Source organism: Kogia breviceps, chromosome 2 (genome assembly GCF_026419965.1).
Source record: "Kogia breviceps isolate mKogBre1 chromosome 2, mKogBre1 haplotype 1, whole genome shotgun sequence".
Lineage (NCBI taxonomy): Eukaryota > Metazoa > Chordata > Mammalia > Artiodactyla > Physeteridae > Kogia > Kogia breviceps.
In genome coordinates this window covers 14,439,969-14,453,082 of record NC_081311.1, presented here as the reverse complement: position 1 = coordinate 14,453,082, position 13,114 = coordinate 14,439,969, and the positions used below count along the sequence as shown (strand labels likewise).

The window sequence follows — 13,114 nt, the reverse complement described above, 5'->3', positions numbered from 1 at the left end:
TGGGCTAGAGGGCACCAAGTGTACCAGAGGTAGCAGAGGACATGGGCAAATGGGCACCACCTGTCTCCACAGGTGCCCCCCATCAGCGGGCCTGATGAATGCGGCTGTCACAGGCAGGCCTCCAAGTCAGAACACCCCCTCTGCCTGGAGGGGAGAGTGTACCAGCCTGGGCATCTGGAAAGGGGCGTCAGAGAGAGAAAGCTGGGGAAAATTGGCAGGTGGGTGACAGGCCAAACAGACAAACACGCGCAGCCTCTCGCGCTCCCTCCTGCCTAAGCTGGAAACACTCACAGCCTCATAATCTGTCTGCAGGACAAACTCAGTGGCTTAAAGGATGCTCTGTCTTGGACTCCAGTGAGCAGCGATAAATCTAAGGAAGGTGCAGGGAGCTTTAAGCGCTCAACAGCCGGGATATTATAAATAGACCAGTCGCTTTCTCCCTAGCCTGCCCGGGCTATGGAGGAAGTACAAATGCCTTTGCTTAGAAAGAAGGCACTATGCAATCTGCTTGAGATAAGGCAAACCCACTTAGAAGCTTCTGGAGCTAGACCTGGCTGAGAAGTCACAAGAGCAAGCCTAGGTCTGATGTGGAGGCAGAGGAGCACTGCCATGGACCGAATGTTTGTGTCCTCCCAAAATTCGTAGGTTGAAATCACATCCCCCAACATGATGCTATTAGGAGGCGAGGGCCTTTGGGAAATGATTATATCATGAGGGTAGAGCCGTCATGTGGGATTAGTATCCTTATAAAAGGGACCCCAGAGAGATCCTTTCCCTCCTCCTGCCTCATGAGGACACAGAGAAAAGACAGCTTTCTATGGACCACGAAACCAGCCCTTAGCAGATGTGGAAACTCCCAGCACCTTGATCTTAGAATTGAAGGGTCCAGAACCATGAGAAATAAATGTTTGCTGTTTGACACCCCACCCCACCCCCCTGTTTATGGTATTTTGTAATAGCAGCCAGAACTGACCAAGATAGGTACTTAATAAACTCACTCCTCTGCACCAGGTGGTTCTGTTGGGCCTGGTGAGGGTCAAGGATCTGTGACTGTGTTTCACCAGGAGCAGAAGAAAGTCCTCCAGTGGGAATCAAGACATTGTATTGCAAAACCTGAAGTCAGACTACCTGCGTTCAAACTCCTGGCTCAGGTGTCACACCTTGGGAGTGGGAAAGTACAGATAAGCAAGGGGAGGAGGCTAAGATGATCTATGAGGTGATGGATAAGAGTTAGAGACACCAGTAAGAACTCACACTTAATATAGATACAATCGGTTACATATAGAAATAGATATGCATATATACATGGGTTAGTATACACACACATATTTTTCCTTGCTCTGCCAGCTGAGACGGCCTAAAAGAAATGACACCCCAATAACAACAAGCACACCTAGCACCCAGATGTTGGTTTCTAACATCATTCTCCAAAAAAAGGAACCAGTGCTCCTTAAAGAAATGACAATCTAGGACAGAGATGGGAAATATACAAGACGAACTTGGAGCATCTTACACCATAGTATTCAGAAAGTATTGAAGAAGGGCTCAAAAAATCATTGACAAGGATATATCAAAGGGAAACAAGGAGCCCACTGAAAGAACTCCTGATGGACAAGGCAAGAAAATGAAATTTGTATTGCTTTATAGCCCAAGGTATAGAATAAATATGAGTCCACAATGATCTAAATAAATGATTGAGTAAATTAATAAATGAAGGATAAGGGCCAAATCTCCTTTGTAGAAAAGTAACTTACGTAGATACCCTTCCCTCAATGAAGTGGAACATAACTTCCCACTCCTTACGAGTAGGCTATGCATAGATTTCCTTCCAAAGAGTACAGTATGGAAAGGAGGGGGAAAAGTAACTTTGCAGTGGAGAAACTTGATAAACACTACTTCAGCCAAGTGTTAAAGATCAACATCAATAGTCATAGATCACGTTGACAGTAAATGCCTTTGATATGATGTCATGCAAATGGAGCTTTACCTCTGTGATCTTCCCTAAAACCCATAACCTCAGTCTAATCATGAGAAAAACATCATTCAAATTCCAAGAGAGGGGCATCTACAGTACAGACTCAAAATACCAGGACTCCTCAAAACTGTCAAGGTCATCAAAAACAAGGTAAGTCTTAGAAACTGTCACAGCCAAGAGGAGCCTAAGGAGACATGGCAACTAAATGTAATGTGGTGTTCTGGATGGGATCCCAGAAGAGGGAAAGGACATTAGGTAAAAACTAAGGGAATTTGAGTAAGCTATGGACTTTGGCTAATAATAATGGATCAATATTGGGTCATTAGTTGTAACAAATGAACCACACTAATGTAAGATGTTAGTAACAGGGGAAATGGGATGTGGGGTATACGGGAACTCTCTGTACTACCTTCACAATTTTTCCAAAAATCTAAAACTGTTCTGTAGAATAATGTCTTTCAACTAAAAAAAAAAAAAAAATCCAGGCTCTACCACTCACGAGTTATATAAACATCACTAGATGGATTCTACTCTGTGCGTCAGTTTTCTCATCTGTACAGTGGGATTATTGGTTATAATACCTACTTCATAAAATATGGGGGCAGATTCAATGAGACAATGTGTGTAAAGCACCTGCCCCAATGCCTGGAATACAGGAGGTACACAAATGTTGGCAGCATCGTTATCATCCTCATCATCCCAATAAAATAAAATTTTTAAAAAAACTGCTCTTCTTATTAGTGACCATCTCAACAATAAAACTTTCCCCCTTTATTGATCTGGCAATTTTGAAACTCAAGTACCTGGGAGGAGAGGCTCTGAAACTTCACCTGAAACTCATATCCCGGGATTGCAGCGAGGACACTGAATCTGCTACAAGGAAAAGCCCACTCGAGGCCACCTGGCAGGGAACAGGCCACCCTGCACAGCCCACGCAGAATGTGATAAAGCATCTCCGAGAATGTGATTATTTAAATATGCCTATCATTTTCCTACCTCACACACAAACACACAAAGTGAGTCAACATGAAATTAAATGGTAATGTTGTTCAGTTTGTTCTGGAAAGATGGATGCATTTCCTACATGACTTGGATATTCTACTGATTCTGGACAGAATGGGGGATGATATATATACACGGTAAAGATTAGCATATAGGAAGTGTGACCAGGGAACCAACCACTTTCCACCATAAAAAATGTTCATGCATTTTTCTCATTTACTAGCTAGCATCATATGACAACTTGGAGTTTTTCCCTTGAAGTGGTAACAACAGATTTAATTTATTCGCCCAAATCCCACACTCATAAAGCAAACAATATTTCATAATGTGTAATGTTACCAGGGGGACCGTAATTCATGGCTAAAGGATCAGAGCTTTATAACAGATGGGTTTTCTTTTTTTCTTTTTCTTTTTCTTTCTTTATTTAGTTAGTTAGTTACTTTTGTCTGCATTGGGTCTTTGTTGTCACGCGCGGGCTTTCTCTAGTTGTGGCGAGCGGGGGCTACTCCTTGTTGCAGTGTGCGGGCTTCTCGTTGCGGTGGCTTCTCTTGTTGCAGAGCAAAGGTTCTAGGTGCGTGGGCTTCAGTAGTTGCGGCACACGGGCTCCGTAGTTGCGGCTTGTGGGTTTAGAATGCAGGCTCAGTAGTTGTGGCGCACGGGCTTAGTTGCTCCGCAGCATGTGGGATCTTCCCGGACCAGGGCTCGAACCCATGTCCCCTGCATTGGCAGGAGGATTCTCAACCACAGAGCCACCAGGGAAGTCCCCAGATGGGTTTCCTGAAGTGGTTGGGGAAATCTAAGATCCAGCCCCAGCAGTTTGACCAATACATTTGAAATAGGCAAAAGAGCTTAAATCAAGCACATTATGAATGGCAGTGGTCCCTGTCACCACAAGCCCACCTCAACAATTAATGGGCTGGGTTGGGCTGCCAGAAAGCAAACTATGATTTATTGTTCTCTTCAGATTAGTAAAAGCAATGCTATCCAGTGTGAATTCCAGTATTAATCCACGTGGGAAAGAACTGATGTTTCCAAATGGCCATGAGAGTAGGTTACACTTCTGAAACCACATTTCTTTTCACCTCAATTCTCAGCCACTCGGAAACCTCTGCTTTTACCCAAGTTCTCTGGATAATACTCAAAACCTGCAGCATGGGACATTTTGTACTCTATTAACTCAAATCCACTTAAAACCGATCAAGATGGAGCATCAGCAGAAAGCCACGTTGGGTCAGGGATATCCCCAAGTCTCTCATTTTACAGATGGGAAAACTGAGGCTACAGGGCAAAGCAGCTGGCCCAAGTTCCTCAATAAAGTCAGCAACAGTGCTGGGAGCAAAACTGGGATCTCCGAGGTATAGCAATATATATACATTAATGATGTATCAGTATATGTAATACAGATGATATACACTTCGGTATGTATTGGAGAAAAGTGGTTTTTTTAAAATCTGAAGACACATAGAGGAATTGCTCCGGACGCGCAGGCCCAGCGGCCATGGCTCACGGGCCCAGCCGCTCCGCGGCACGTGGGATCCTCCCGGACCGGGGCACGAACCCGCATCCCCTGCATCGGCAGGCGGACTCCCAACCACTGCGCCACCGGGGAAGCCCGAGGAATATTTTTTTTTTTTTTTTTTTTTTTTTGCGGTACGTGGGCCTCTCACTGTTGTGGCCTCTCCCCTTGCGGAGCACAGGCTCCGGACGCGCAGGCTCAGCGGCCATGGCTCACGGGCCCAGCCGCTCCGCGGCACGTGGGATCTTCCCGGACCGGGGCACGAACCCGCATCCCCTGCATCGGCAGGCGGACTCCCAACCACTGCGCCACCGGGGAAGCCCGAGGAATATTTTAATGATGACTTTAATGAGCATAATTTTCCAGGCTTAAGTCAAGGCACAAGACTTGACACATGCAGAAAGTGTGGTGCTCAGTAGCGGGGAGCTGGCTGGGAAGGGGGCCATCCGTTCCCACTGCTCAGGGGCACAGAGACCCACTAAGGGAGCAGCTAGGGTCTGTGGGCAGGGTCCCATCTCAGCCCGGCCTAAGCCTGCTCAGCAATCAGCCTTGGTCCTGGCTTCAACTCCTCACACATTCTGGTGCATTTTCACAGCAGCCAGTGTGGAGACTTTAAATGTAAATAAGACCAGCTGACTCTTCTGCTTAAAACCCACCACTGACTTCCTTCCTCTGATCCACACGCCTGCCCTCCTCTCCTCCTTCATTTCATACAACTTCCTCTCTCACTCCAGCTTCCTTCTGATCCTGGAACACTGGAGTGTTCCTGCCCACCGGGCCCCTCCCCTGCAAGTTCCCCAGCTGGTCCCCCAGATTCTCCAATAGCTCGTCTTCCTTGTCATTCTCTGGCCACCCCACCTGAAATGGACCTCCCAGCCTCTGCTGCACCATCCATGATATTTTCTTCACTGCTTGTACCCCTCTTGGAATTTGCCTTGTTTATTAATTTGCATGCTTGGCACTGAATGTTCCCCAAGTTAGACTGTGAATTCCAAGAGCACAGGGGTCTCTGCCGTCTCGGTGACTCCTTTATCCTCAAGGCCTAGAAAGTGCCTGGCACACGGTTACTGGTTACAAAATAAACGAGCGCACTATGTTTGAAAGGTATCAAAAATTACTTGAGCTGGAAGAAACACTTCTCTAATAGCAAGATCCCAGCCCCGGGTGAGCGCCGAGGAGGAGGGAAGGCTACGCCTCTTGGGCACAGAGTCTGTAAGGGACTTCAGTTCACTGAGCAGAGAATCAACTCAATGGTGAAATCTTTACACAGCGCTCACTGATGCTCTCCAACGCCCAGCCGAGAGGTCGTGTTCTCATTTCCAAGCCACCCTCTTGGTTTCTGTTCGACTTCAGAATCAAGGCTAAGCCTATGGGTGAGCATTCAAAGGTGCTTCAGTAACTTCAAATGACCTGTGTGTGTGTGTGTGTGTGTGTGTGTGGTCTTGACTTCATTATTAAACAATCGGTATAAAAGTGCTCTAAAACTCGAGATTCCAGACACGGGTGCACGTACAGCCTTTCCAGTTGCATTTGATGTGGTGAAGAGCAATTCTGTGGCTCTTCAGAATTCCTGAGAGCCATCCAATGGCTCATGAGCTCCGTAGACAACAGAGAATGTGGGTCAATTAAGGCTCCTTGAAAACGTGGCCCTGGATCTCATACATACAGAAGGCCCAGCTGTGGGCCCACGGGTCCTTGACAGTCCTCACGCCCTGTGGTCTAACAGCCACAGCAAGTGGCATTTACAGATGAAAGAACCTAGATGAGCTCGAAAATGGCACAGGGTAGAAATCCACTCCCACGTGCACACACCACAGATACAGCAGAGAAAGGCCCGGCAGTAGCTGCTGCGCTGTCACCTGCTGTAGCAAGATTGATTGGTAGGGAAGTTAAAGATAATGCAATCCAGAGGAAAAAACTTTGGTTTCCTCCGAGAACGTCTGATGTTGTCAACTTGCAGGCCTGCTTCCCTCTCCTGCCCGCCCGGGTGCACGGCAGCCCAAACATGCAGGGACTCCTCTGGGCACAGAGGCCCCAGTCACTCCCCGCCAGAAGTACACATTTACAAAGCAGCATCCCCGGGCTGCCCGTGAGCCCCTGGGCAAGCCAAAGCCAGCAGGGCCTGGGTGCCCACAGCGCGGTCGGTCCAGAGCCACTCAGAGCTGTCCTGTGTGCATGGGCTGCAGAACCGGCCCTGTGGCTTCTGTTCATCTGAAGTGACACAGCTTTCTACTGGTTATTTCTAGCACAATTCACGGCCCCTCTGTTTCAAGTTAACGGCATAATCCTGGAACAAGAGTTTAACCCCAGAATATGCTACGCAGTCATGTTTCAGATTCTGTCTGTGATGTTACTGTCCCTGGCACATTTTTTTTTTAACATCTTTATTGGAGTATAATTGCTTTACAGTGTTGTGTTAGTTTCTGCTATATAACAAAGTCAATCATTTATACATATACGTATGTCCCCATATCCCCTCCCTCTTGCGTCTCCCTCCCACCCTCCCTATCCCACCCGTCTAGGTGGTCACAAAGCACCGAGCTGATCTCCCTGTGCTATGAGGCTGCTTCCCACTAGCTATCTATTTTACATTTGGTAGTGTCTATATGTCCATGCCACTCTCTCACTTCATCCCAGCTTACCCTTCCCCCTCCCCGTGTCCTCAAGTCCATTCTCTACATCTGCACTGGCACCTTTTTACTATCACATTTTACTGAGCATTCATTTCACATGCAGAATGGCCAGGAGCAAAGGTAAGGAGGGGGTAACCGGCTGGCAGTTCTTTGCCATCATTTTAGAGAAAGTCTCTCTCCGTACGAAATGGTCCTGCAAGGCCAGTGCCATGTAAATAATTCACAAAAGCAAGTTCAGTTCTCCCCATCTGAAATCCTAGTAATATCTTATGAGGGAGCTGCTGTCCGCCATCTCGCAGGGCGACGGGTGGCTAGCATCCTCCGTCTCTGGAAGATGCTATTAAGTCTCGATAGTCTGTGATTTGCAGATGATTACAACTTTTGCTCTGCATATCATTCTTCCTGACAGGCAAATCCCATCAATCGAATGGCATGACTGATTAAAAAGGAGGCAAACTTGACATAAGCAGTCTGATAAGCCGTTTTTTATACCAACTACAACAACCGTGAACGCTCACGGTTGTGGGTAGAAAAGCCAGATCTGATACCAACCTTTTCTCTCCCCATCCTCCAGGGGCCTCGGCACACGTGCTCCAGCAAGACTTTCCTAACTCGAGCGCTTTATGTCTCAAAAGGAGAAATGCAATTCAGTGTTGGGGGTAGCAGCGCTTGCTCTCTAGTTCACTGAAAATAATTGTCTCCGAGAGCGTCCCACTGAAACTGAACCCCCAATCTGTCAAGGAAGAAAACGCAGTGCAGCCAGTGCCCTGACAGCAGCACGTGCATTTACACCTACAGTCGTGGCGCCTTCTCAATTTTGCTCATGGCTTCGTCTCTAGCCAAATGGAACTTATTACTTACGGCTTGTTGGGATTTATGAATTATTTATAAAAGTAGGTCTATGACTCCAGACTCTTAAAAGACAACACAAGTCCCCTCATTGTTACCCACAACTGCACTTCTATCAGAGACAGCAGACCGACTTTCTCCATAACATGCTGCATGTTTAGGATGAAACTATCGTTGTGAAAATATCCAGCCTGTACGATTTCTTTGGAAGCTATCTATGGGATGCCTGGATGTATTTTTAAACCGGTCTCTTTTATTCTAAGCCAGCCTGGGATTCAAGAAAGATGTGGCGGACGTGGGCGACAAACGTATTTCCCAACTTGAACATAAACAGGCAGGTCCTGCCACTTTCTCCTGGTGGTTTCAGGCTGCCAGAAAGAAAGGGCAAGAGGCAGTTGCCCATGAATGTGTATCTAGCAGGTTCATTAAGACCATGCCTGTGAGTCTCCCAGAGCACAGTGGCTGCGTATCCTGAGTGGGGACTAAAACACACACTGGAAGACACAGTCTAGGTTACACTTTCCCTCTCCAGCTCCTCCAAACATGTGAACGTGGCTGGCAAAACACATAAGACAGTGCACACCCTCGCCAGGCTCTGCTCACTCACTGGACCAACTGGAGGGGTTGTGAGGTGTCCCTGGGTTGAAGAGCAGAAAGTGACCAGCCGGCCATGGTCTGGCCCACACCTCCAGGTCAGCGACACTTTTGCTCGACAAAGAAACCCCCAGGTGGAGGTGGCATATGGGGCCCTGACCAAGCTGCAGCTGGCCTTGATGCAGGAGCCCCGAGGGACAGGGGCCTCCACCCAGTCCCCTCCAGAGACACTAGCTCCCACCTGTCTCACAAGCCCCACAGCAGCCCTGCCCTTGGATAGGGGCCTGGCCATGAACCCCTCCCCAGCGTCTGTGCCCCAACTGTCCAGCCCCGACCCTGCCCCCAAGCAAGGTCCAGAGGAAGAAGCAGAGGCTGGACAGTGAAGGCCCAGGAATGCTGAAGGCACTTCAGGCCACCTCAGGCCACCATCCTCGTGGTACCTCCTAAAGCTCCCATGGTACGTCCACAGAAGAATTTAAAGCCCCATAACCCTCTGCACGCAGAGGATACTCTCCCCAAAGAGTACAACCAATGGAAAAGCAGGCAGGAGACTGTGAGCTTACCTTGCTGGAAAACATCTGCCAGGAGGAAGGAAAAACAGAGGCGGAGAGAGGGAGAGAGAAAGGAGAAAAATAAAATTAATAATAATGTTGACAATGACAGCGGTGAACATCATAGCTAACATATACTGACTATGCTACACACCCTCGGTACAGTATTTCCTCTACTCGGAGGCAGTACTGGTTAAGAGCTTGAGCTCTGGAAGGGAACTGCCTGGGTTTAAATTCCGCTGCATGCTTACTAACTCTGTGGCTTACGGTTCCCTGAACCACAAAAAGATTTGTACTGGAAAGATTAAACAAACGATGTCCCATATTTTAAAGGTTTAGATCGGTGCCCGGGACACAGTAAACATACAAAAGTTGCCAGTTATTATTCATGGTAATATTATTATTTGCACAACAACGCTATCAAGCAAGGTGTAATATTATCCTCACTTTATAGATAGGGAAGCTGAGCTTCTGGAAGGTTAAGTAACTCATCCAAGGTCACAGAGGAATAAGCTCAGGATTGAACGCAAGTCTGTCTGATTCCAGAAACCATCTTCTTACCCCCTACTAAGCTGCCTGGCTGGTTTATAAATAAGAACAGAAGCAACAAAGGCACACAACAGGATAAACAGAGGAAGGGCCTATGAATAAAGTCCCATATGTAAATCATAATAAGCACATTTGTATGAATTCTCCAAATTTTAACTCACAGCTAATTAACACTATGTCTTCATATTAAATCCTAGCTCAAAATATGTTAAAAGGTGAAAAAATATTAATTCATCTTTTTCAATAAATATTTGAGAAGCTACCATATGCCAAGCACTAGGTCTGGCACCAGGAAACATGCATATTAGCAAAAAGCATAAACGAATAAGCAGTGGCTAACGCCTGCCAAGGGGAACCACTAGCATGACTTACAACACGTCACATTTGTTCCGCCTGTTTTTGAGCTTTATATAAATGGACTGAATCTGTTCTGTCTGCCTTCTTTGCTCCACAGTGATTATGGGAGTCATCCATGCTGTAGCATGTAGTAGGTCATTCATTCTCACTGCTGGACTGTATTCCACCACATGATTTTATCATAATTTATTTCTCCATCCTAATGGGGAGGGATATTTGGATTGTTTTCAGTGTTGAGCAGTTAAGAATTGTGATATTTTGTCCATATCTTTTGGTGAACATATGTGCATATGCAACGTACTTTTTGACATCAGGCTCACCCTGCTTCTACCGACTTTCAGTCACCCCAGAAGTATTCTTATCTCCTCCTACTTTCTCATCCAGCAACTTAAAGATGGAAGAGAGCACTGGCAAGAATACAGACAGCACCACCCAGATGTGAGCCAGTTCCTGCCCTGCTCGTGGGGCTGTAAATAGGCATAAAACTTCTACAAGATAGCTTGACAGTATGTATGGAAATGTTAAATATACGTCCTTACCCTAACAATACCACTGCTAGGAATTTCATTTAATGAAATACCTAAAGGTCTTCAGTACCTAAAGTCTACAAAGATGTTCATTACAGCATTGTGTATAATGGACAATGATCATCCTAGCTAACAGATTGCCTATTTGTTTGTCTACAGAGAATCAAACCAAAAATAATATATTCCATACAATGGATTATGGTTCAACCACTGAAAATGGTTAGAGATTTTATTATTATTATTTGTGTGTGTGTGTGTGTGTGTGTGGTATGCGGGCCTCTCACTGCTGTGGCCCCTCCCGCTGCGGAGCACAGGCTCCGGACGCGCAGGCTCAGCGGCCATGGCTCACGGGCCCAGCCGCTCCGCGGCACGTGGGATCCTCCCAGACCGAGGCACGAACCCGCGTCCCCCGCATCGGCAGGCGGACTCTCAACCACTGCGCCACCAGGGAAGCCCCAGATTTTTATTATTTTTGAGTGAAGAAATCAGACATGGAACATGTATCCTGAACCCGTGTATGTGTGTGTATGAACATGCCTCACATTCATAATCTGAACTTAAAACTTATCTGCATCTTAAAAACTAAATGAGAATTATATCATCAACATCTACATTTGCTGTCAGTCTTCAGCTAAAACATCAGTTCCTACAAGAGCCAAGGGGCCACAAATGGTGTGGATGAAACATGCACCTGGTGGGTTAAACAGACTGCAAGGAAAGAACACCAGTGAGGGCAGTTTTCATTCCACTGGTGCACACATGACCCCCATGAGGGGTATCATTCACATGCAATACACATGCTCCCCGGGGCATACCTAGGCCGATGGCTGTGGGACAGCTAGGACAGATGCAGGCTCACAACTCCCAGAGAACTGGCTAAATCACCACCCTTTCTCGCACACTCAGGAAAGCCAGTTGGGATGTAAACAGGCAATACTGGTGTCATTATGGGAAAACTTTAACCCTGCTTTAATTTATGTATGCTATACATTATTCTCTAACCTCAGTAATTCATCACCGGCATAAGTTCTGACGCAGCAGTGTGTAGATTGCCACTCAGCTCCCATGCCCTGGCTGTCCAGAGACTGTGACAGCTCCCTAAGTATATACCATGGTGACCACGCGCATCTGCTGCCCGCAGCGCACAGTCTGAACCACCCACCCTCTAACCAGCTCGCACTCCTGGAGGAGCCCTCCTCCTCCGCCTTCAAATGTCACAGCCATTGTGAAGTTTCTCAGAGCCTATCCCCACGAGACGAAAGTCACTCTTTCCCCCTCTGTGCTCCCAGAGAACCTTGTGCATGTTGCAATTATACGTCATATTATAGTTAGTTATTTATGTAGACCACAAGCTCCTGAGAACAAGAGCTATGTGTCTTGATCACCTTTGTGGATCCTAACTGCCTGGCATGGTGTGCTCCCACCCGGGAGGGAAGGACAGAGGGGCTGGTCTGTCTCAACACACATTTGGTCCAATTCCCTCATTTTATGGATGAGGAAACTGAGTCCCAGAGAAGTAAGAGATTTTTCCCCAGGTCACCCATGGCGTCTGTTAAAGGCTGAGCCGGGACTACATGAGATTCATTTAACCTTAATGAAGCACAAAAGCTCATCCTTATTATTAGCAAAGTACAAATTAGAGATTTATCATTCTCCTCTAATGAATACAGACAAAAATTTCCAACATTGAAAACATCAATGAAATGAGATTAGTCTTTCAAATACGGATCTAGTCTCGACATCCATCCAGAATCCTCAACCTCCTCTCCATGGCTTTTGACAAGGAGCACTTCCTTTGAAACTCAGTACTGATTTGAGTCAGTGGAAAGTATCAAGTGGACAGGGACGGAGGAAATTCAGGCAGGGATTCAGGAATAAGGTACCTTATTCCCTCCAATTCCACTGCATATATCATGGTCTAGCAGACAAATCTGCATGGAGTACTATTCATATCTTCTATTCCAGAAAACTCTCCTGATTTTCATATAAGCTATTATAGATTTTTTAAAATCCCCTTTTCAGCTTCATTTTCATTTTGCCCTTTTTATTCAAATGTAAATTTGAATAAACACTGGTATAAATATTACAACAATTTTGCACGAGTTATCTTGTAATTTACACTCTAAATTTATGTCTTTTGTAGTCTATGGCATAAATCATTCCATTCTTAGCATTATTTAGCTCTTTGCTCTGAATTATAACTGCCTGGGTACCTTCTTTAAAATTTCACTTTTTCACACTGAAACAGCCATTCAGGCTCGGGCTCAAATGATTCATGGACAGAAGAATGGAAAATAAGTGAGAAGAAGGCAGATTCTGTGCTGTTTTACCCCCCACCCCGCCCCCAAACTGTAGACCTCAGAGGACATTAGCCATAGAAATACTCTCATCATCTTCTATTCTGGTGTACACAGCCAAGACCGCCAGCTCCCAACTCACAGGGACTAGTCACTTATAAGAATCAAAAGGCGTCAAATTTGAGTGCGATCATCTCCTTCCGGTCTAACCAACCACTAAGAATTATTTGGGAGTCAGTCACTTATAATCTCTGAACTTGAACT

At 46.3% G+C, this 13,114-nt stretch overlaps 1 protein-coding gene across 4 annotated transcripts in view; it reads right to left on the bottom strand.

Annotated features, from left to right (window-relative positions):
• GFRA1 (GDNF family receptor alpha 1) overlaps positions 1-13,114 on the bottom strand; it is a 255,364-nt gene that overhangs the window by 156,018 nt on the left and 86,232 nt on the right. For 3 of the 4 annotated variants that reach the window (XM_067024579.1, XM_067024580.1, XM_067024578.1), the window contains exon 5: positions 9,133-9,147. The exons of the other annotated variant lie outside the window; for it this stretch is intronic. In XM_067024579.1, coding sequence (XP_066880680.1) covers positions 9,133-9,147 — 15 coding nt within the window. The remainder of the gene's footprint in view (positions 1-9,132; positions 9,148-13,114) is intronic. 4 annotated transcript variants of the gene reach the window in all.